Source organism: Meriones unguiculatus, chromosome 11 (genome assembly GCF_030254825.1).
Source record: "Meriones unguiculatus strain TT.TT164.6M chromosome 11, Bangor_MerUng_6.1, whole genome shotgun sequence".
In the NCBI taxonomy this organism is placed as follows: Eukaryota; Metazoa; Chordata; class Mammalia; order Rodentia; family Muridae; genus Meriones; species Meriones unguiculatus.
In genome coordinates, this window is record NC_083359.1 from 3,906,014 (window position 1) to 3,930,335 (window position 24,322).

A 24,322-nucleotide genomic window follows, 5' to 3' on the forward strand; every position below is an offset into this window, starting at 1 on the left:
ACAAAGAGGGAAAGCTTGGAATAGGTAAATCAGAAAATACTTCTCAAAAGCTAGGTGCAGTGGTGTATGACTGTAATCCCAGCACTTGGGGAAGCAGAGGCAGGCAGATTTCTGTGAGTTCAAGGCCAGTCTGGTCTACAAAGTGAGTATAGGACAGCCAAGGCTACACAGAAAAACCCTGTCTCAAAAACAAAACAAAACAAAAAAACACATAAATAAAAAACCCAAACCAAACCAAAACTTCTCAAAATAGTAAGAGAGGGTATTGCCAGCACACAACTATAATCTCAGGGCTTGGGAAGCAGACACAGAAGGAAGCAATGCAAAGTCAAAGCCAGTCTTATCTATAAAGTGAGTTAAAGGCCGCCAGGGCTATAATAACCAAAATTAGTGTGGCACAAGCCTTTAATCCCAGCACTCGGGAGGCAGAGGCAGGTGGATCTCTCTGAGTTTGAGGCTAGCCTGGTCTACATGGTGAGTTCCAGGTCAGCCAGGGCTACACTGAAAAATCCTGTCTTGAAAAACAAAACAAACAAAAATAGCAGCAACAACAAAAACCTAAATTAAAGCAGTCACTGAGAACTGGAAAGATTTTAGTGACATTTCTTTACACAGCACTTTATAACTGCAATGTAAGTTGTCCACAAACCACCACAACGGCAAGAGGCCACCACAGCTGCCACCTGCAAACCCTGTGTCGCACAGTCAAAGGGACTCACAGTCGCATGAGCCTGTGGTGTTTACCCCAGAAGCAAGCGGCCACCCTCTGACTCCTTACCATTCTGTTCATCCAGCTCATTCCCAATCTCCTGGCCCATCTGCTTTTGGCGACTTATGATAGAGGAGAGGGCATCAAGACCCGCGTCCTGTTCTGAAAGAAAAGGAAAAACAACTAAAAATCCAAGGGAAACATTTTCAAGCTAATAGAAGCACATATATGCATGTATATACAGACTGATACACACACACAGGGACATCTCTCCAGGCAAGAGACACTCTTCAACAGGGGACATGGAAGACAGTGGCTGGCATTAAATACCTCACACCCCAGACTTCCATCATTCCCTCAGAAATTAAATACTTAAATATGAAACAGAAATTGTCCTAAATTTGGCTACACCGACATTTAACCCGCTAGTATGTAATGCCATCAGAACATGTATAACCAACAATATGAAAGAAGGGGGAGATAGAAAGACCTGGAAGGGACAGGAGCTCCACAAGGAGAGCAAGAGAACCAAAAAGTCTGGGCGCAGGGGTCTTTTCTGAGACTGATACTCCAACCAAGGACCATGCATGGAGATAAATCTGGATTTATAAATATGGAAAATAGGGACGCACAAGGCTAACTGAAGCGTGAGGGGCCTGTAGCTCCTGAGCACTGTGTGGTAGGAAGGTCAGTTCAACCCAGGGACAGAAATCCTTGAGGGTTCAATCACCCCACTCTCACTTAGTCCAGGAAATGTACTTAAGAAAATATGCAGCACAGCGGTAATGATCTACACGGAGCTTCCCAAAAACATACCCGCTGTGCTGGAAACCAACTTCCTGCCTCGGTTTATCTTCTGACTACTCTGGAACTCTTCCTGGAGCCCTTTTTCCCCTGTACCAGGTACAACACTTAACACTGATCCTGAGTCTGACTGATGCTTCTAGCATCGCCTAGAAGTCAAGCCTGCGGCCAGGCCTGGAAGAGATTGTCTTGCTCAGGTTACGAGGTGTGCAGGGTCCTAGACTATGTGAAAAGGGGAAGCTGGCTGAGCACGAGCACAGTGCGACCAGCGGCTTCAAGTTCCTGCCACAGGACCCTCCCCACCACGGCAGACTCCACCGTAGAGCGGAATGAACGCGCTTTCTCTTCACCCGCTTTTGTTGTGGTATTTTATTACATCCATAGGAAACATAACCAAGATGCCAGGTCTTAGTTACTTCCTGGGTCCAGCCTTCTTTCTTGGGTATCTCTCCCTCAGGCCTCCCTTCTTCCTGGTTCTGTTCTGGAGAGCCGGACAGGACTGGTACCTGCCAAACACACCCTCTCCCACAGCACTCTGTGCCCAAACCTTCTCTCCTGACAGACTCCTTTGGTGCTTGCTGCTTAATTGCTGGCCAACCGCTGCGGAGCACAGTGGCACCCAGAGGTCAGGGCCTCCCCTACACACCTCTTCCCTGGGTGTTTCCAAAGGAGCACCACCACTGAGGTGCTTCACATTGAGCGGGGACTGTGGGGTCTACACTTCACCCTGGCTCTGCGTGCCAGCTCATGGCAGCAGGGTGCTGGCTCATGGCAGCGGGGTGCCGGCTCCAGCTTCACTTCTTTGTGTGTTTCAGCGCTGCTTCACCTGACAGCTCATCTATGAATGCAGGAGCACGGAATACTCACTCAGGGCTGACGCCTACTCAGGGCGCTGTGTAACTCTTCTTTACGGAATTAAGTCATTATACTTAGCTCTTTGATTCACCTGGAATTTATTTAAACAAGGTGTGAGGCAAGGACCCCTTGGCGATGTTTTTTGACACAGTGTACTTTTTAAAAGCTATAAACAGCCTGCTGTGTCTAGGGACCACTCCACGGCACCATTTTACTGCAAAATCGCTTTATAATGAGGTCCTCTTGGTCCTTAGTAGCAACCTCCTGGATGGCCTCCAAGACAAATCTATCATCAAACTCGCAGTGCTGAGGGATATCCATGCTACAGCAGAAGTCCAAATGTAGCCAGAGAATAATCCAAGATGGACTGAGGGTCAGTGCACTGCGAAACGATGGGAAAATGGCTGAGAAGCAGAAAGCAACTTCCTCTAAGGTTGTCCACTAGGAAAAGATACTGAAGCCCTGACATTGTTTTAATAACGACACAAATGTTGGTGAAAAATAGTTACACTAACCTTTTCTCCCAAGTCTGTTATCTCCTAAAGGTCTCCCTGATGCACAACAGAAAGGAAAAACTCCCCTACTCTTGTAATTTCTGTAACCCATCATCATCCCACAGTCCACACTGGAAGATGTTGGGTAGGTTAAAATGATCCTGTTGATCACCTGAGCTTCTCTGAGCTAAAAACTGACATTTCTAAGAGGCACTGGGCCAGGCTTGGTGGCGCATACCTGTAGTCCCAGCACTCTGGGAGGCAGAGGAAGACGGATCGCTGTGAGTTTGAGGCCAGGCTGGTCTACAAAGCCAAGTCCAGGACAGCCAAGGCCACACAGGGAAGGAAAGCCTGTCTCAAAAAAAACCAAACCAAAACAAAAAACCCAAAAACAAAAAACAAAAGAGGCAATGGTTTGGCCACTTAGTAATAATCAAAACAAAAGACTGCTTCCAACAAAACTATTAGGCTCACTGCAGACAACCCACTTACAAACGGTGGAAGTGGGACACTGAAGTGCTTTACACTGACCAGGGCCTGTGGGGATCTACACATAACCGCTCATTCATACTCCATACTCCACCTCGCTCTATCACAGGGTCCAAGGCTACAATGCCTTGGTCATGGTGTCACAGTGGGTCATTTGCAATATACCAAATCGGAGTCATTCTTCTACTTTACAGTGATGTAGATTTTAAGACATGATCAGCATGGAAGGATAAATAATGCATGTGTACACACACACACATACACACACCCTGACACAGCCAAGATGTCCAAGTTGGAATCCCCGGAACTTGAAACTATGCTACTTTCCATGGAAAAGGCGGCTCTGCAGACGTGAAGATGAAGGAGGTGAGTCTGGAGAATCTAGGTGAAGCTAACACGATTCTATAGCTCTGAGGAACAGAGGTTGCCTAGCCGCTATCAGAAAGACGCATGGCAGAGGATTAGAGGGATGCAGCTGCTGGCACTGACCGGGAAGCTATGAGCCAGGAAATGTGCATCTTCTAGAAGCTGGATAAGGCCAGGGACAGCATCTGCCCGAGGGCCACCAGAAAGGAATGCAGCCAGCTAACACCTTGATCTGAGCCCCTGGAGACCCAGGCTGAACTCCTGACCTTTAAACTGCAGTAATGTGAGTTTTAAGCCACTCCATGCGTGCTAATTTATTGTGGGAGCACTAATACAATCATTTCTGAGAGTCCCTTTGGAACAATTAGGTGTGTAGCTACTTCCTATAGTTAGACAGATGGTTTTTCAGGAAAACCATCCTCTAAAGAACAATTACCCAGTGGTGGGAGGACAGTTTGGTGGCAGTAGATAAAAAACAAAGGGACAGTCATCAGAATGTATCATGCCAAAAACAACAAGCCTGGTTCTAAGCAAGCCACTAAATCTAGCAAATTTACAGAAAATATCTGGGTCACAGAATCTGCTGAACAACTTATATGGAGACGAGCTAAGGGGAAACCACAGGGTAAACAGTTCTGTTTAACAAAGAAACTGCAAAGGAGGGCTGGAGAGGCGGCTCAGAGGTTAGCAGCACTAGCACTGGCTACCCTTCCAGAGGTCCTGAGTGCAATTTCCAGCAACCACATGGTGGCTCATAACCACCTATAATGAGATCTGGTGCCCTCTTCTGGTGTGCAGGCACACATGCAGGCAGAACACTGTATTTGTAATAAATAAATAAATTAATTAATAGGAACTGCAAATGAAAACAGAATAGTCTGTAAAGGATTAAGCCACTACAGGGATGCATCAATTAGCCATAATTTGCAACCTACATCCAGACTCTGAACCAGAGAGTCTAGGGAAAATACTGCAGAAAAATCAGGGAAATTGGAAACTGTCTGCTATTTGATTGCTCTGAGGAATGGTTTCTATTTTCGCAGGAGTGATGGTTGCATCTTAGTCTTTTTATATAATTTTTTTAAATAGTCCTGACACAGAGAGATGACCCTGAGGGTAAGAGCTCATACTGCTTTGCAAAGGACTCAAATTCAGTTTCCAGCACCAACACACTGGGTTCCTTACAATCACCTGTAACTCCAGGAGAACAGACACTCTTTTCTAGACTCATGAGCACCCATGGTCACGCGTGTGCAGAACACACACAGACACATGCACACATAACATAATTAAAAAAAAAATAAACCTATCTTTAAAAAAAAAAGTCTTTATATTTTATAAGCATGTTTTAGGAGATTTAGATAGAATATTCTGAAGTATTCACCACTGAAATGACATAATGTCTGGGCTTCACTTTATAAATAATCCCAGGGCATGTGTGTAGGGAGCTCGGCCCCAGAGCCCACAGTAAAGACTAGGTGTGGGGCATGTGCATGTCATCCCGGCACTGGGCAGCAGAGCCAGAGATGGCCGGGTCCTGCTGAGCAGCCAGCTTAGCTAACCGGCAGGCCCCAGGCCTCCGTAAGAGGAAGAAGGTAGACAGCTTCTGAGAAACACCCAAGGTGATCTTTAACCACCACACGTACAAAAAAGCATGTGTGTGCACATGTGTATATACACATACAATCCTGGAGGTAGGTAAGCGGGTACATACGCATAAAACCAAACTAGCTATCGGGAGAAAATTAGTGAGGCAGGGCGAGGAAAAGAACACAACTTCCTCTACTGTATCTGAAATTCCCCAGAGCAAAAAGTCATCAACACGTTACTAACTAAGGGGAGGAGGCCAGAGCTGTGACTCCGCCGTAGCACACTCGCCTCGCATGCGCAAGGCCCCCAGTTCAGTCCCCAGCACCATCTAAACAAAAGCAAGCAGAGGGACCGGAACCTGCCTCAGGGTGACAGTGCTCTCTTCCTTCGCTTAGAGCCCAGCTGGCGGCACAGAGAGCCTCCCTGTGTTAGCAAGGACCTACACATGGACCCTTGGCTGTGTCTGAGTCAGCACGTGGCCACAGAGGGCTTCTCTGGCTTTCTGGGAAAAAACAGATAACAGTTTCTGTTACATACAAAGACTCTGGCATCACTGCGTTTAGTCCTCTAAGTTTAGGAAGCCAAAAAAAAAAAAAAAAAAAAAAACCCAAACAGTTGATGTTATTATGTCCAGTACCCAAAGAGAAGAATGGACGTCTCATACTTAACATATGAAAGGAATGCTCCCTGAAAAACAGAGAAGATGAGGAAAAGATGAGGTCAACTTTAAAATAATAACAACAATAATAAAGATTAAGTCAGGCCAGACAAGGTGCTCCTCACTGTGCTCAGGCCCTCAGAGCAAGGTCTTAAGAACAGATGGTCTACTTTTAGTTTAGTTTTAAGATTTTAGGAAAGGAAATCTCCCAGTATATGTGGTAGCTACAGGGAAGAGTATCCTCAAGAAAGCTGTCTGTAATTAGAACTATCCCAAGATTACCTACCAAGATTATCACTGTAAAATAGACTCTGGCTAGTCATCCTTCTCTGTCCCCATTTCACAGGAAAATATCTAAGAGACTATGGTAGTTGCTCCTGACTTTATTCCCAATTTGAGGGGATTTAGAATCACCACGGCAACAAAACTGTGTGCATACCTGTGAGGAATTTTCTAGATTGGGTGAGCTGAGGCAGGAAGACCCACTGTAAATGTGGGCAGTGCCATTTCATGGGCTGTGGCCTAGACTGAATACCAGGGAGGAAGAGGGCCGGGGGCAGCGTTTGTCTCCCTGCTTCCTTCTGGCAGATGCAATGTGGCCTTCAACTCCTGCTGTGGTGACTTCCCTGTGACAGACTCCATCAGACCGTGAGCCAGAATAAACCACTCTTTCCTCAGGCTCCTCTGGCAGGCACTGTGTCCCAGCAGTTACAAAAGCAACTCTCTGAGACCAAGAAGTCTGCAGCAAACGCTCAAATCCAGAAAGAACAGCTTCGGAATAGCGGAGAGCAGACTGTGCTAACTTAGGCACCTCACCAACAGAATCCTAAGCAGAGTGGGGACCCGCACTTCACGCCCTGTAGTCTGACAAGGGTACAGGAGCCTACACTGAGCACTGTGTCCTTCCTCCGCTCTATCCTGATCCTGAGCAGACCAAGTTACTGTCCCCACCACGGTCACCTCTACTAGTGCCTAGGTACATCCCAAGCTACTGCTTAAGTATCGGACTAGCCTTAGGTAGCTGGCTGTCATGAGACCTAGCTTCTCTGCTGAGCAAGAAAGGTATTCACGGCCCTCAAGTCTGTGATGTATCAATAATTTGGAGGTGGTTTCCAGAGTATTTCTGTTTCCACCCTAAAGTACAAAAAAAGGCTTCCATGGGCCAACAGGCAATCTGAAAAAGCCTTTTCTGACTCTTCTTTATCCAGGACAGGACCCAGCGATAGAGAGTCACAGCACACCCCAGGTTCCTGGAGCACAGGAAAGGCTACTAAGTATTTAGGGTAAAGACTACTTTCACGTTCGTGTTGATCTTGAAAAATAGCTTTGCTCCACCAGCAAAGCATCATGGAAGCATTTCAAAGCACAACAGGAAGAAAGAATAGGAAAAGAAAGTGACCCAAAATGCAGGCTCCTCCAATGCCTGTCCCAACACCCAGAGGCCAGCAGGCTTGCAAGGGTGGGGATCTCGGTGGGAGAAGCTATGGTTTGGAGAAGCCGCTGAGCAGCAGTCAGGGAATGCACTCACACAAAACCTGAGCAAGCCCAGAGTGCAGCACATTCTCAGGGCCAGAAATACTTTTCCTGACTGAAAACAGCTTTCCTTGGCAAACAGCAACGACAGGAAAATCCACTTGTATTAGCGCTAGGCAGTCCTCCCAGAAACCATGGCTGCTGCAGAGTAACGGGCTGCGTGTGAGTTGCTGTGCTCTGTGTTAAGCTGGGCTGCTTTTCATCTGTTCACTTCCTGTCAAACATAGTAATGGGTGAAGTATGCAAAATCAAAGACAGGGAGTGCCAGTGTTTTGTTTACCAGGTAATTTCATTGTGAAGAGAGCTCAAAATAGAATTAGACTCCTGTTTCTGGTCCAGATGGACTGACAGGGACCAGATTTCCTTCTGGCCTGGATGGGCAAGGAGCAAGGAAAACATGTAAGATATCCAAAGCCACGGTTTCAAGAAACATATTATCAGCTGACATGGCAAGAGCTCCGAGTGAGGGAAGCAAATGTGATGCGCTCTAAGTCCGCCCAGATTGCTGCCTTGTGCATGTTCCCACTGTGGTGCGGGCTGGAGAGCCCGTGTGGAACCCAGTATGCTGAATTGAGTCCAAAGGGGTCAATACGTAGGGGGCTAGGAAGAGGAGGGCCGCACGGAGACAGCCCTGTAGTCGTGCAAGGCATCTACTCCAAGTCCTCCCGGAGAGTCAGTCAGGGCTCTTCCATAGCGAGACAGAGACCCAGGGCTGAGTCACTTCAAAGGGTGGAAGGAACCACACTCTGAAGTCAACCAGGGCAAGACACTGTTCCCGCTCCACCAAGTGGGTCACCTCAGGACTCCTAGGGCACCAAGCAGAATACCCAGAGTGCTTTGGGCTCAGGAGTGGAGGAAATTGCCGGAGGAAGACATGTCCTGTAGGGGGCCACATAGGAAGCATTTGAGGCTTTGTGGTTCATAAGGTCCCCGGAGCAGTTATTCAAGTGGGAAAGCATCTACAAATACCGTGTAAGTGAGTGAGCGTGGCTGTGTTCCCATAAAACTGAATTTATGAGCCCTGAACTTTTAATCTCACATAATTTTTACAAGTCACAAAATATTCTTTTGATTATTTTTTTACCATTTAAAAATTTTAAAGCTGTTTTTTAACTTGCACACCATTCAAAAATAAGATTTGGCTCATAGGCCAGGGTTTACTGATCCATGCCCTAAAATATTTTAAACACTTCTTTCATCTGTCTTTAAAAGCAAGACGCAGGGCCAGTGAGATGGGTCAGCTACGAAAAGCACTTGCCTCATGGGCCTGATGATCCGAGTTTGATTCCAGATCACATGCAAAGCTGGAAGGAAAGAATGGACTCCACAAAGTTGCCTTCTGACCTCAAATGTGCACCATGATATGTGTGTCCCTACACGTTATACATACATATATAAGTACATACATAATAAAATAAAACATTTTAAATATATGAAAATAAAAGCATGACCCGAATAATACAACTGTACCCCACAACAACTCATGAAAATATTTCTAGAAAATTCAGAACCAGCCAGTACTGAAAACGAAAAAGAAGAAAACTTGGATGCAAATAAACAGTTCCTATTAAGAACAGAAACAAGGCAAGACTGTCTGCTTTCAACACTGTACTAGGTTGTAGCAAGTACAATACAGCAAGAAGGATGAATAAACGGTATTATATTGAAATTTAAAGTACAGTTGTCTTACTCAGTATATTAACTAGATTCAACAAAGAAGCTGCTAGAGCACAGTGAGAGGAAAGCAAAGTTGTCGGATCCAAAAACAATACAAATACAAGCGGCAGCTTTATATAGGAGTAGTAATCGGACACTGAACACCTAAAAGTGCTAGTCACGATGAAAGTGTAAAAAACTTAGGAGTAAGTGTGACCGAAGACATATGAGGTGTGTGAGGTGAGAACTGGAAAGCAATGCTAAGAAAACTTAGAACGTGAGTAGAGCTGCCGCCAGGAACTTACCCGTGTTATGGGCCTGGACTTTCTCCTTGATGCGACACCAGAACCTTCCTAACAAACTAAAAGTGTTACCACACTCAGGATTACAGATGCCACGATGCCATTTATCTCAAAAATTCAAAGCTGACTTTGAAGTTCAGATAGAAGTATGAAAGACCTAGGAATAGCGGAAACTACGGGGAGAAGATCGAAGCACAGTCCGAGGACTGTGCTGCTTGGTTTGGCAGTCTGCCAGAAAGACACAACATTCAAGACCCCTAGAAACAAGCAGACCAATGGGTAAGGACAGAGCACAGTGGTCAAAGCTATGGCCACGCGATTGGATCTGACAAAAGTAGAGACTCAGTAGTCAAAGTAGCCTTTTTATCTTTTGATGCCTCTAAGTCAAATAGACACGTAGGCGCCCGTGCCTACTTAACAATTCAAAATAGTCCACACACCTAATGTAAAAAGCTAACATTATAAAGTTACCAGAAATAAAAAGGCAGTGCCTTTTTAATCAATAAAAAAAATCTGTGCCTTCGGCCTACTGAATGTTCTCTTAGATATCATCAAAACATAAATCACACAAGAAAGAACTGATCAGCTGGACTTAAGAATGTCTGCACTTTGAAAACTATCACCAAGAGAGTGAAAAGGAAACACACAGAAGGAATGAAAGATCTGTAAAATGTGGGTGTGGCTCTGGGTCCTACACTTGTCACCGCCCAGCCTTCCAGCCTTGCAGGATCCTAAGTAAACTTGTTTTACTTTTAAAAGCAAACCCCAAAGATGGCTGACAAAAGAGCTGTGAGCGAGCATATGAAAATACCTTACAAGTTAATAAAAGAGTAAAGCAGTTCTAAAGACATTTTAGGAAAAAAGAAACCAACACGTGTAAAGAGTCATGTGACAATCCAGATCCATTTAAAAATTATCTGTAGAGAAAGAAGCCAGACCCCTTCCCCCTAGAGAGTAAAACTGTATGTGTATGAGTCTACCTGCATGAATCTGTAGAAAAGAGAAGCCAATTAATAGTGATAGAAAACAGGTCAGCTGTTGTTAGGAATGGGGAGAGACAACAGGAAGATGCTCAGAGAGACATGAAGGACCTTCCGAGAACTTGACTGCAGTGATGGTCTCATCCTATATATGTACCTCATGGTCCTACTTTCCTAAAATACATGTACTTATACTAAACATATGTTTATCTGTATATGCAAACAAGACTGAGGTCACACATACTAATCCTCTTAGGATTCTGAGACTACAGAAGCAACAGAGCACTTTCCATCTTGCTTGAACCCTTAGCAACAGAGAATTTTAAAAACGAAAAACTTAAAAAACAAAACAAAACAAAAAAAAAACATGTTTTGCCAGGTGTAATGGTGCACACTTTTAATCCCAGCACTCAGGCAGTGGAGGCAAAAGGATCCGTAAGTTTGAGGCCAGCCTGGTTTACAGTGAGGTCCAGGGAAAGTCTGAGGGTCCAGACAAACTTGAGGGTGAAAGGGTGAAAGGATAAACTGATGACTGACACCTGAGTCAACAGCAGCAATGAAATATTTCCCTCAAGCATCTTGAGGCCAAAAAAAAAAAAAAGTCATGAGCTTTACAGCAACAACCATTTGGACTTTAATTTTCAGTGGAGAGAAGGAGAATAGTCAAGACTAGTGTCAGAGCAGCCCAGTTTGTGACCCATAGTCCTAGGTAATTGGTACCTTGAATAATTTTCTGCTGCTGTTGCCGGATCTCATCAAAACCCAAACCTCTGGTCTCCTCTGGCTCCTCACAGAGCCAAGGGTTGGGCGCTCCTCGCTTCGCTTCTTCGCTCATCAGGCTGGACCTGAGAACGACAGCAAACACATTACATATCTCACGAAACACAACCTGGCTGAAAAATCACTCCCATGAGCCTGGAGCTTGCCAGCCTGAAGTGCTCTGGAAAGCCATCTCCTCGGTCGACCACACTCTTGGCTTATTCTAGAGAGCGTGTCCAGGGCTGTAAGAGACCTGAGGCTGTTACACGATAAAGAGACGATAAAGCACAATGACGAGATGGTGGGAGATCCCAGCATTCTCCTAATCCTCCAGGGTACCCTGGACTCGCAAACCACAGGAATTGGTAAGACAGGCCACGGGGCCAACAGGACGCCGTAGCTATCAGAACAAATTTTGTTTCGTAGACTTTGTAACACAGAAGGCACAAATATTTTTTCCTGCAAGTATACCACTATATACTTACAGGTTACAGTGTAAAACGATAGTAAAATTTCCCATTAAAGGGTGCTTGGTTGCTCAAAGACACACATGCAGCGTTTCAAATGCAATTGTGACTACAGTCATAGCAACCACACGCTGTTGTGATCAGTGGCCCCTTGAGGAAACCCACAACACACCCTGGTCTCCTGTCTAAGAAGAGGGAAGGAACACAGTTCCTGCCGCGGCCTCCCTGTCCAAAGGATGTGAGAATTATGGTGCCCTGGAAACTGCCTCTGACTACTGCAGCGCAGAGTTGGGCTGAATTCACACTGTTGCTCTGGTGGAGCCCGGCCCCTGGGAGAGGGCGTGGCGGCGTGGACAGAGCAGCTGCCGTGCACAGGCACTCCCGGTGACAGTGTGTGCACTCTTTCGTCCCCCAGTGGCTGGTCCCTCTTCAGACCCTGATGGCATCTCTTGTTGTGTCCCTGTGCTGGGCCTTTCTACGGCTAGCCTTCTGCCCACTGAGGAAGCAGGCTGTGGGGTCACCCCCTTCGCTGCACCTGCTCCCCAGGGCAGGGCTCACAGCCGCCAGCACGTCACTAACGGGCGACACAGGGACAGCGACCTCTACCCGGGGTGTCGGCAAGGATGAAGCCCACCAGTCTCTGCAGTCAATGACCACCTCTCCCACGCTCAGTGCTCGGGAGGCACCAACGGTAGGGACAAGGAAAAACAAGCCACGCACAATCTGGCCACACTTCTGCCCTGACAGCACACAGCTTCTCCTTGTAGCTGCTGTCCTCGTGTGTGTGTGTGTGTGTGTGTGTGTGTGTGTGTGTGTGTGTGTGTGTGTGTGTTGGTGACAGTAATAACCTGTTTGTGTGGGTCTGGAAGGGAGTGGTAATGAATGTGTCCTGAATACAGTGCTTGGGAAAAAACATCTTTTTCAATAAATTAACTGTTTTCACTATCCCAATTACTACGTCGTCTACCAGCAGACATTAGAATTATTTTTAATAAATATATCCCAAAATTCTATTAATTTCATTTTTTACCACTTCAAAAGTTAAATAAAAATATAAGCTACATCCTTTAAGAAAACCTGGGCTAAATGCAAAGCCCATTTTGATTCTTTGGCTAAGATTCTCCCCACAGGTCTGGTCTCTTATTCAAATGTACCAATTAACATGTCAAACCCAACTGTGACTTTCCTCCAGTCTATCAAAAAGATAGACGTGTTCTCTGAGGCCTTGCTTTACATGATTGGCCCCAAGAACCCAAGATGTCGAGTTTCACACTTACTCCGCATGATAATCACTTAGCTTCACCTCGCTTTGAAGACAGGGAAGAAAGTGATGAAAAGGGAAGCAGAGGAGGCAATCTGCAATCCAAACACACCCATTAACTCCCAAGTCATCTTGCAAGTGCCAGCATGACACACATGGAATTGTACGTGGCCACCGAAAAAGCCCGGGTTAGGACTGGCCGTAAGAATCACCTGAGGCTCACACGTGCACCAGAGGCCAGCTTCAAGAGCCATTCCAGCCAGCGTGCTGCAACACCCTGCTATGAGAACCCCCGCCACACACACACACACACACACACACGCACACGCACGCAAACACGCACACATACACAGAGTTAAGGTATTAGTATTAAGGGACAAGAAAAACCCAATAAATGTGAGGTGTTATTAAGCAATCTCAACAAATGGCAAATGAGGACTATAGCTTTGTTTGTGTGTGTTGTGTGTGTGTGTGCTTTGTGTGTGTGTGTGATATGTGCACACTTTGATCACTCCTTAGGGAATAAAAGTGAAAATGTGAACACAAGCTAACACCAATAGCACACGCGATACAGCGAAAAGACTTCCCGGTGTGACGTACTTCCGGAGCTGAGCCACGGCTGACTCCCTGCTCAGCCGAGTTGGTGTCCCTGAGCTACTCATGTACCAGACCCGCCGGGAATGCACCGTCAGCATTCCTACGTGCCTGTGTGTCTGCACGCCATTCTTCTCCTCAGCTCTCACACCCCACATTTGGGGTGATGCCTATTCAGGGTCAGTACGGTCCTCCAAGGAGTGGCCCCTAGAATCAGACCAGACTGACGGTAAGGGAGAAATGACACACGCATAGGTAAAAAGAAGCCAAGGGTCAGCCCTCAAGCCACATACACACAGGTAACCTGACATGAAAACACGGGCTGAGCAGGCCACACTTACATATTTAGGAATGTTTGTGATATCAGTGTGTGTAAAACATTTACATACACATATGTAAAATAACAATGAAAGAAAAAGAGGTGAAGAAACTGGGGGAACACACGGGAGGGGTTGAAGAAAGAATTGTTTTAATTTCAAAATAATTATAAAGGATTTTTAAAAGGAAGCCCTTCAAATGAAAATTAAAAAAAAAAGCAAGACATGCCCCCCCTCCCTCTACCCTGCAGGAAAATCACCAGGGTGAAGACCTTCCAACCAATCTCTGCCCTTGGCATCCTCCCACAGGTGCTCTGCCGCCTGCCTCATTTAAGAATCCTCAAGTAGTAAGCTCCGCAAGGTCAAACCCTCTCCTTTGCCCAGAGCTTTTCTTCTCCCCAGTTCTGGCTTCTGTGCAGTGAGCTAGCCAGAGCTGCTGCTGTTGCTCTTGTGTTCCCCTGCTCACTAGGAGCGAGGTCTCCCTTGAAGATGGCGCTCCCACGTTCCTGTCCTCATTCTGCAGCCACCCAGTACCCATTGTTCCAGCTTCAGACCCTCATCGCCTCTTCTGGAGGCCCAGTCACCCTCATCCAATTATCTTATATGTGCTGTGAGAATGGCCTAATGCTGCGCTCTTACCATACCATCTCCATAGCGTATGACTTCTGTGACTCCCTGGAACTATAGTGCAAGTGTGAGCTTTAAAAGATGGCCTCGGCAGTGTCATCTCCCAAATCCCCCTTCCACACCCTTCTTCTACCTGAGCCCTCCACCCTGCTCTCTACCACTCAGACAAAGGCACAAACTTTCACACTCTCATGTTTTCGCATGAGTCTATAGTGCCTCCACTCCGACCCCTTTGTCCATCTGGCAAAATTCTACTCATCCCCTAAGTCTCAACTCAAATGTCACTTTTGCTGCTGAGCCCTCCCTGAGCCCCGCTCCATCCCCCTTTCCTGGAATCGCTGGGCTCCCATGGCACCGTGTGCACAGCCTCTGCCGTGGCATTCATCAAGCAGGACTGGAGGTAGTTATTTACCCATCTGTCGCCCCTTCCTAAATCATGAGCTCGGTGAGAAAGGAGGCCACATGACGGTGCTGACATCCCCAGCACCCAGAACTGGGGCCTCAGAATAGGCTGGAAGAGCAGCACTCGGGAGAAACTTACAAAACCAGCGGGAACCACTGAGGGCTTTGGCCAGAGGGCCCAGAACGAGAACTGTGCTTGGCAGTTCCATCTTGAGAAATTCAAACAAACGTCATGACCAACCGCTACCTGCCTTCTGGACTCAGCAGCGAGGACTGACGCGCTGATGCAGACAGACAGAATTCTGTCAGTGAAAGGCCTTCCAGCTCAACCTCGCCATCACAGTGACTAGTCAGGAGAGCTATTACATTAATCAAAGGACAAGCCGATTGCTAGGCTTCTGAGGGAGAGCAGACTTGATCACAGTGGACCCTAGCGCTACCACACAGAGGGCTATGGCTGCGCTGTCTCCTGTTTCCTTTTTTGAGATGAGGCCAAGCAGGCCTTGAATTCTTGGGCTCAACAATTCTTCAGCTCCACCTTCAGTGGAAGCTGACACTACATGAGGGGTGGCAGTGGTATGTGTGTGTTTGGTTTTTTAATAAATCAATAATTTCTGCCCATATTCTTTGAAGGTTGACCTTATCTATAATAATAATAAAAATCAATAAACATGACAGTACGTTAGGGTTCTCAAAATGTTTCATAATCACTTATAAGGACACACCGTGATTTCATTTTCAGCCTCCAAAGAAAATCGTACACACTATTAAATTATAATAACACGAGGACAGGCACACAGATAATCCATCTCCCTGCTGACAAATTCAGTTGGAACCTGTCAGAGTTCACTGAGAGGGCATTCTTATCAACTGAACATCGAGCTGTAAAGAAGTGAATTCCAAGAAGTAGCTTTTCTTAGCATTTCAAAAAGGTGTCAGCCGACTATGGAAAAATGTTTGTTTTGTCTGGAAAAAAAAATATCAGTGTTTGAGCATTCACAGACCTCAGAGAGGTTTAGAGTTAGAAGCAGTGAAGCTATTTCTAGGGTGTCAGAGAGCTGGGTCTCATTGACAAAGGTTTCTAGCTAGCCTTGCCCACAGATGTGAAAATGCCCCTATGGTATAAAAGGCTAATTCCTTTTTTTCAAAACGTTTTGTGTAGTTTTGCTCTGTGAATATAAAGATGCAGAGAGGCTCAAATTTCAATCAGACAGGGACTCTCTGCCATGAATTCTTCAGAGACACACTCTGGCAACAATGTACAGACTGGATTACACTGAGGAGAGGCTGCCGCGGGGAGGCAGGCAGAAAGGCCGGTGCCGAAACGGAGGTGGGTGGCAAAGGAAGCGGGGAGAAGGGAAACAACAACTGGGAACGGTGAGCAGCAGGCAATTAGCACGATGATTTAATGCTACTCATCCGAGGGGGTAGATGGGATGCAGGGGTGAACGCTTCGAAGCCTGCCTGACTTGAGAGAATCAACACAGCTTAGGGAAGGAAATGTCTCATTAACATTCGAAGTTCAACACAGCTTCTAAAAGCAAACCCCAAACCAACCCATGGCCACGAGGCCATGATCGATGGAGGTGCGGATGCTTCCTTCAGCCTGATAGGCCGGTCTCCTCCTTTGTGTTCCATCCACCCTTCCTTCCATCTTACCCACTCACCCACCTACTCACACATCCATCCACTCAACTGAATGGCTTCCGTATAGCCGCTGTTAATCTAGGGGCTGAGAAGCGAACAGGGTACAAATACCTGGTCTCATAAGGCAGACGCACTAGGGATGGAGAAGGCCCAACACGGTGCTTAACCCAGCATTGATTCTCAAGATATTTTCATTGTTAATTTCAATAAGAGCCCCAGTGAGTTCAAGTGCAGAGGAAATCACTCAGAATCAGATGTTTCCTCACCTGTCGCCTGGGAAAGGGCATTTCACCACAAACCTGCTGTAATCAGTATTTTCCTACCTCCCTCCTTCCTTTAGTGGAGGGATCAGACCCAGGGCCTGTGCATGGCTGGCCCCCCCCTCACCACTGAGCAGTACCTCCAACTGTTTTCCCCAGTTTTAAACTAATCCCATTTTTCTCCTGAAGCGCTTGCCAAACTTAGCTGGGTGACGAAGTGACACAGTTTAAGAAAGGGTATTTCTCTCATTGCCTTTCTAATGTCAGTGTTCCGGCTAGCAACAGCCCTCAAGTAGGCCTGCTGTTTACACAGCATGGCCTCTCGGGTAAGGGTGCTGGCAGTCCAGCGGCTACACCGTCAGCCTCCTGCAGCCCAGCAATCTTTCCTATTCTTTCTTAACATCCCATCAGTTGCTTCTCTTTTTTTAGTTTTTTGAGATAGGGTTTCTCGGTGTAGCCCTGGCTGTCCTGGAACCTGCTGGCCTTGAACCCAGAGGTTCTGCCTCCGATTGCTAGGGTTAAAGGCGTGTGCCGCCATTGCCTAGCTTAAATGGAAATCTTGACAAACAGTTCGCAGGCTGTGGAAGGAAGGGCTGCCTGCCGGAGGACATTATTTTGGCCTCCATTCCAAATATCAGAAGTCAGAGTACTACCCCCGAGGAAAGTCACCCCTGCAATCTAAAATCAGCACCAAACAAAGGGCGCTTCAGTTGAACTGATGCCACAGGTGCCTTAAACATAGAAAGGCAACTAGTGACCCCAACAAAACCTAAGCCTTCCTTGCACTCTGTGAGGACCAATCATGTTACCAGCCTCGCGGTGACAGAGTGCCCTCTGCTGGTCAGTGGTGGAAGTTCAGCTACAATAAGCGGCCAGCAGTGATGGTGAGCAGCTCCGTGCTTTGTTAATACACAATTAAGCACACTTAGAAGCAGGGTGTGCAATAGTGATGGAGATTCTCACATGTGAGGGGGAGCCACAGATCTGGGCACTGCCCTCTGCCCTCCGTTCGCTTGGTTCTTTACAGCCAGCAGCTTCAAGGCGAATCCGGTGAGGGTCCGGATGAGAGAACAGCACGCGGTCTACCTTGCCCAGCTCTGCCGTAACATTAGCCCCCCATACCCAGCGCGCTTGTTTCTAGTGCGTTACCTCATGAAGCCATGCTGAAGCGCGCCCGTCACTGTGTGCACCGGCGCTGTCTGGGAACAAGCACGCTACGTGGAGTGTCACAAAATCACTGGCTGGCAAGCAAGAGTGTACAAATCTGTTTGGCAACTGGTGTAGAAAGATGCAAATATGGCACGGAAAGACTAATTAAGGGTGTCAAACGGCGATGCAAATACAACCAATGCACACAGAGCCAGGGACCACCTACACAGCCGTCCTTCGACCTCAACAATTCAGTTTTTATTACACTGACTCAGCCAACTCACACCTAAAATGCAAATCAGTGAGATGGAGGCCCATACTTTTAACTGTGGTACCTTTTGCCTTAGGGACAGAACCCAGGAGTTTTTACGGCCCCCTCGGGTGACTTTTATTCAAGCAGCTCGACACCCATCCACAGACTGGTGTGGAAGCTACTGCTCTCAGGGCCGTGGACTCCAGGAAAGCACAAAGTGGAGCGGGCAGGGTGGCACACGCCTGTACCCCAGCTCTCGGGAACTGAGGCAGGGTTCTGCAAGTCTGGGCCAGCCCGGGGTACACAGGGAGATCTTGACTTGAAAAAGTTCCCAACAGAATGAGTGCTTGGTGTACTAAGTGCGTTCAGTCTCTCAGGACTTCTCAAGCCTCGTGTCCACATTCTCATCCTCCTTCCCCTCACACCAACTTCTCCTTCTGATTGCCTACACCAAGTTTATGGACCATGGCACGCAGCTCTGCAGGCTGTCTGTCACCCGCTACTGTGTTGTTCTTTGGTCATCTTGTAGAAGACAGAACGACCTTTTTGTGTGGCATGCCCTCTGGCTTCTCTCCTGCCAGGGTCAGTGAGAGCAAGCGCTCGGCCCTGGTCACAGGACACTTTCTACTTCACACGCACCGCATGTCTGAGTGTCACATGCACTCCTCATCCATAAACCAAAAAAGAGTAATCCTTCCTTTGCCACGTCTGCAGGCTGTGGAAGTAAAATTCGATCAATCAGCAGATTGATCACTCTAATCTACCTACCTAACTTTGAATTTCTTAACCTTTATTTATTAAAAAGTTGACCTTGGGAGACTGAGGAGATGGCTCAGTTGGTAAATATAAACATTTGCCATATAAACATGAGGCTCTTACTTCAATCCCTAGCATCTGTGTTAAAACAAAGAAAAAAACAAAAACACACAGGGTATGGCAGTACATGCCTATAATTCCAGCATGTGTGGGAGTGGGGGCGGGGCGCGGGGGGGGGCTGAGGCAGGAGGCTCCCTCAGCTTGCTGACAGCCATTCTAGCATGATCACTGAGACCCAGGTGGAAAGTAGCTGAAGAACCACCAGTGTCCCCCCCATGGCCTCCACATGCACACACACATACAGAAGGGAAACAGGCAAAACTTGGAAAGTGTTCAACATATTGAAAACAAAAAGACAAGCAGGGCCTGATGGCACATGCCTTTCACCCCAGCACTTTGGAGACAGAGGCAGGTGGATCTCTGTGAGTTCAAGGCCAGCCTGGTCTACAAAGAGAGTCCAGGACAGCCAACACTACATGAGAAACCCTGTCTTAAAGAAGAAAAAACAAAGTAGCAAAGAAAAAAAAGACAGCAAACTAATACACGGCGTACACTGTAACTGCTCTTCCCTCCTCCTCATTAATGGACTAGAATTTTCTCCTTTTCAGTTCCCAAATAACTTTTATAATTGAAAATTAATACATGCAGCTGCACAGATCTTTATTTTCCATGCCCAAAGTCATTACTGCACCATTATAATACCAAGTACCAAAATGCAGACCAGACTTTTTTTCTCCCATAGATGACCAACCCCCCCCCCCCCAGTTCTGTGGCACCCACTGATGGCGACAGGCCGGGAAACGGGCCCTCCCACACACTGCTGGCAGGCAGCACGACTTCTAAGAAACAGACAGGGCAGTACATTTCCAACACGCACATCCCGGGGTCCTGTCCCACAGGGACAGAGGCCTCAGTGCCCGCAGTATTTGCCTTCGCCATGTACATAATTAAAAAAGAAAGAAAACAAACGAACCGACAATAACAACGCGGACAGCGGGTACAAGAATGACTCCATGTTTATAACTGCAAAGCACTCACTGCTGCAAAGCACGTCTCAAAGCTACTCACTTGGAGGATGCCCAAACCTAAATGAAAAAGGCAAATTCCAGAGAAAGGTACATACTACAATTCTGTTTTCAGAAAAACACACTTAAAGCAACATACTCCTAAGAGTAAGCAACAGTAAGCGTGAAGAGGAAAACTCTCCACCATTAGCACTGGTGGCTTTGGGAGCCCGGCACTGGGGAAAGGAAAGACAATATATGTTGGCATTGTATGTCAGCATGAGCACGGGTCGTGCTGACAAGCTGTTCTCAAGCATGGTCATCCTCCTGCAAGCCCAGGACTCAGGAGGCAGAGGCCACATGTTCAAGCTCAGGAGGGGCCGTACAGTGGGCACTGCTCTTCTCCCCCGGAAGTGGAAAGTGAAGAAGAGCCACTCCCCTGTGAGGAGGGAGGGAAGGAGAGACAAGAGAAGATGACAGGAAACAAGACCTCCATAACATGGGATCCCAGTATCATGTAAAATGTGAAGTTTGGTATATCAGAGCTAAAAAGTACATTTTTTTAAAAAGTAACTGGCAGCCTGTGTGGAAACTATTAGAAAGACAAGAACAGAACGGAAGGACTGGGCTTGGCAGCACGCACAGACAACCCAGCCCTTGGGAGGACGAGGCAGGAGAATCAGGAATTCAAGGCTATCTGTGGTCATTACGAGCAGCCTGGGCTATTAGCGACTGTGGAGAGAGGGAGAAGAGGAACGGGGGAGAGGGAGGGAAAATGAGGGGAGTGGGGAGGAGCAGCAGGGGAAGCCAGACAAGGGTGGGTGTGGGTTCGTGCACTCCCATGTGAGCGTGCACTGATTTGTATGAGGGAAAAAGCAATGCGTGAAAAAGATACCTAAGAGAAAAACCGGCAATAAGCAGAGCAGGCTCGGGGCACAGTCTGGAGCCCGTGACAGGGACATACCAGGCAGACCTGCAGTCCACACAGATGGAGAGCAAAGGCCAAGGCAGAACTGGAAGGCAGCCTGATGCCTTTTCTAACACGCAGGAAGACGCACAAGCAACTTTCACATTCTCCCCTTGCTCTCAGGGAGGGAAAATGCCCATGGTCCAAACCCAGCCAAGAGAAGCTGGGTGTGTTTCCGCTTCTGCTGACTTACATCCCCACCTTGTGGTCTCCTCAGGGCACAGCTTTTCTGCTTAGATATGTACATATGGGTTAGAGTATGTATTTATACATGCATTTAATTCACGCGGAACACATAAAATGAAGGGCCAAAGCGGACAGGTCATAAACAGTACAGTGACTACCTCCCATCAAGTGCTACCAGGGCAAGGAACAGCAGCATCCAAATCCCGGAAGCCGCTTCATTTAGATATGCAGTGAGTGCGCATGGGGGGCGGGGGAGCAGGGCACACAGCAGCTGTGCACGAACGGCTTGTTCCTCCATTGCACCTCGTGCTCCAGGCGAGCTGGCCCGCAAGCGCCCAGAAGGTTCTCCCATCTCTGTCTCACTGGACTTGAGTCTTGAGATTACAGATGTGCCACGCCACATCTGGCTTTTTACACGGGCGTAGGTCACCAGACCTGCACGGCAAGCGCTGTACCCGATGAGCAGCCTCTCTGGCCCAGGAGCCTGTCCACCCCATTCTGCTCACTTCCTCCTCCAAGAGGAACCCCTTACTTTTCATGATTCATAGCACTATAAATTTCACCTTTATAGGAGTGGCAGCCTACATGTGTGCTCCTGCGTCTGGCTTGTTTCACTCAGCAGGTTTGTGCGAGCCGTCCACACTGTGGTGTGCCCCGGTAGACCGTTCATCTGTGCCCGCTGGGTAATATCACTGTCTGCGTACACCGTCATTCCACAGAGTTCACCGGGCTGTGTCCAACAGGAACTTCTGAGAACAGCCCCTGCTGTGAACAGCCTTTCCGAGTCTGCCTGCGGGACGGCTCCGTCTGAGTGGGTGTGCATGCAGTTTCTGAGGAGCCTGCGCCGCCATCCCTCCAGCAGGGCCTGGAACCCCGGCAACCCCACGTCTGACACGCCCAGGAGTGTGGCTGAGCTGCCCGGGCAGGTACAGGGGGATGATATGGCGATAGTGCCAATGTCCCAAGGACTAACAAAGCCAACACCTTTACCAGGCACAGCCTCTTTTTCAAAGCCCAGGCCCAAATCCTCTGCTATGGTCTTCCTAACGCATCTGCCTTCGAGGTTCTTTATTCATGGTCTATAGATTTCCCACAGCAGATGAACACCCTCAAATTATTGATTTCCACTCCAATTTGTCTCAACTCTTGGTATTTTCTTTGGGAAACAGATTTAATGAAGTTCATTTCTTCATGTATTTCCTTTGTGTTTAGTGACTCTGATGACCTGAGAAATAATCTCTGCCTAAGCCACAGTCCTAAAGACCTTGGCTTTCCCACTAAGCGCTCTTGTCTGACCTTTAACTTAGATCCACAGTGTCCCTTTGGAAATGGCTTGTTCCATGGGTGACGGCAGAGGCTGAGACTCCCTTCTTCCCCGTGTGGTCATCCGCTAACCGAATGCTACTCTCACTATGTCACCTCTGTGACAAGTCGGCGACAACGTATGTGGGACTGACCCTAAATGCCCTTTGTTCTCCTGTGCAACACCAGGCTGCAGCCTCCCCTCAGTGCTGCTGTGTCTTTTCTTCAGTGTTGCCTAGTTCTGCCTGGTTCTTCATATTGTTCTATAACCTGTGCTGGGAGCCAGCTTACCACGTGACAACACGGAAACAATCCAGACGGGGCCCAAGGGGGTTTGCACAGGAACTACAGGCCAATCTGCAGGAGGCTGGCGTCTTAACCACGCTGGCCTTTCTAACCTCTGAATAGATCCACTCCCCTGCTGGGTTTCCCTGAGCTTCTCTAAATGATGTTTCATGGTATTCAGTGCCAAGTTCTCGTTAGATTTATGCCCACATATTGTGTGTGTGTGTGTGTGTGTGTGTGTGTGCGTGTGTGTGTTTTACCTACATGTATATTTGTGCACCAAGTGTGAGCCCAGTACCTATAAAGCCCAGAAGATAGTATCAGGTCCTTTGGAACTGGACTTACAGGGAGTCTTGAGCTGCCACATGGGTGCTTGGAATCAAACCCAGGTCCTTTGGAAGAGCCCAGCGCTCTGAGCCACCTCACCAACCCCCATTCCACTTCATTTTAATGAACTTCGCTGCAGGGCAGTTACAGAGCCTTGTGGGTGATAGGCAGGAACCCTAATACTGAGCTCCACCCCTTGCTCAGTTATTTTCAATAATAACTTTAAATTTTTAAATTTAAAGCAACTTTAAATGTTTTGCCACTGTATATTCTCACTGCTGCTGCTTAGCCTGTAAAGCCCTGAGAAAGCCTGGGTTGCTGCTTCTAACCACTTCCCAACAGACTCATGACAGTACTGGATACATCGATGACGTGATCGATGACTTGGAGTTGCAATGAGTAGTCCTTCAAAGCTCAAGGTCTTTGATTTCACTGCTTGATCAATCATCCAAACAGATAAGGTCTCCTGACGGTTACCTATATTTGGAAGTCAGCTTGACTTTGCAGAGAAAAACAAAACAAAAACTAATCCAGAGTAATGACTACAGAGACCCCTTCAAGCAACAGCCAGGCTGGAAGCGCGCATACAACTGGCTGCTCTGCCACAGTCAGGGTCAGCTGCAGGACGGTCAAGAGTGAGGTTGAACTCCGCTTGATACTCTCCACAGCACGGTGCCAAACAAAAGAGATCACACAGTTCGGAGTGCAAAGCACACATCTGTGTGAAGAGACAGATGTTAGAGGAGGGAGCCTGGAGGCATGTGAGCAGTCACATGTGCAGGATCTCTCCAGGACACATGGACGACTGCTCCACCTCTCCAGAAGGACACATGGACAACGGCTCCATCCCTCCAGAAGGACACATGAACAACTGCTCCATCCCTCCAGAAGGACACATGAACAACTGCTCCATCCCTCCAGAAGGACACATGGACAACCATTCCACCTCTCCAGAAGGACACACTGATAACTGCTCCATCTCTATAGAAGGACACACTGACAACCATTCCACCTCTCCAGAAGGACACACGGACATGTGCTCCAGGTGGCTACCACCAGGGAGAAATGGGAAAGCACAGGCTAGTGCTGAGAGAACCTTTGTTTTCATTGCTGGCTCTTTCTACGGTTTGCCTTTTTGTCACTAACACAGTAAATTTTACACATAAATCTGTAAATGATGTAAACATATAAGCAAGAGTATATATTATAAAATCATCAAAAACAAATTCTCTATTAAATTTCCACAGGCCAATGCAATATCCC

General features: G+C 47.4%; 1 protein-coding gene across 3 annotated transcripts in view; it reads right to left on the reverse strand.

Moving 5' to 3' along the window:
• Nucleotides 1-24,322, reverse strand: part of Stx8 (syntaxin 8) — a 204,967-nt gene that overhangs the window by 155,398 nt on the left and 25,247 nt on the right. For all 3 annotated transcript variants that reach the window (XM_060363446.1, XM_060363447.1, XM_060363448.1), the window contains 2 exons: nt 11,157-11,281; nt 779-871 (listed from right to left, as the gene is read on the reverse strand). In XM_060363446.1, coding sequence (XP_060219429.1) covers nt 779-871; nt 11,157-11,281 — 218 coding nt within the window. The remainder of the gene's footprint in view (nt 1-778; nt 872-11,156; nt 11,282-24,322) is intronic.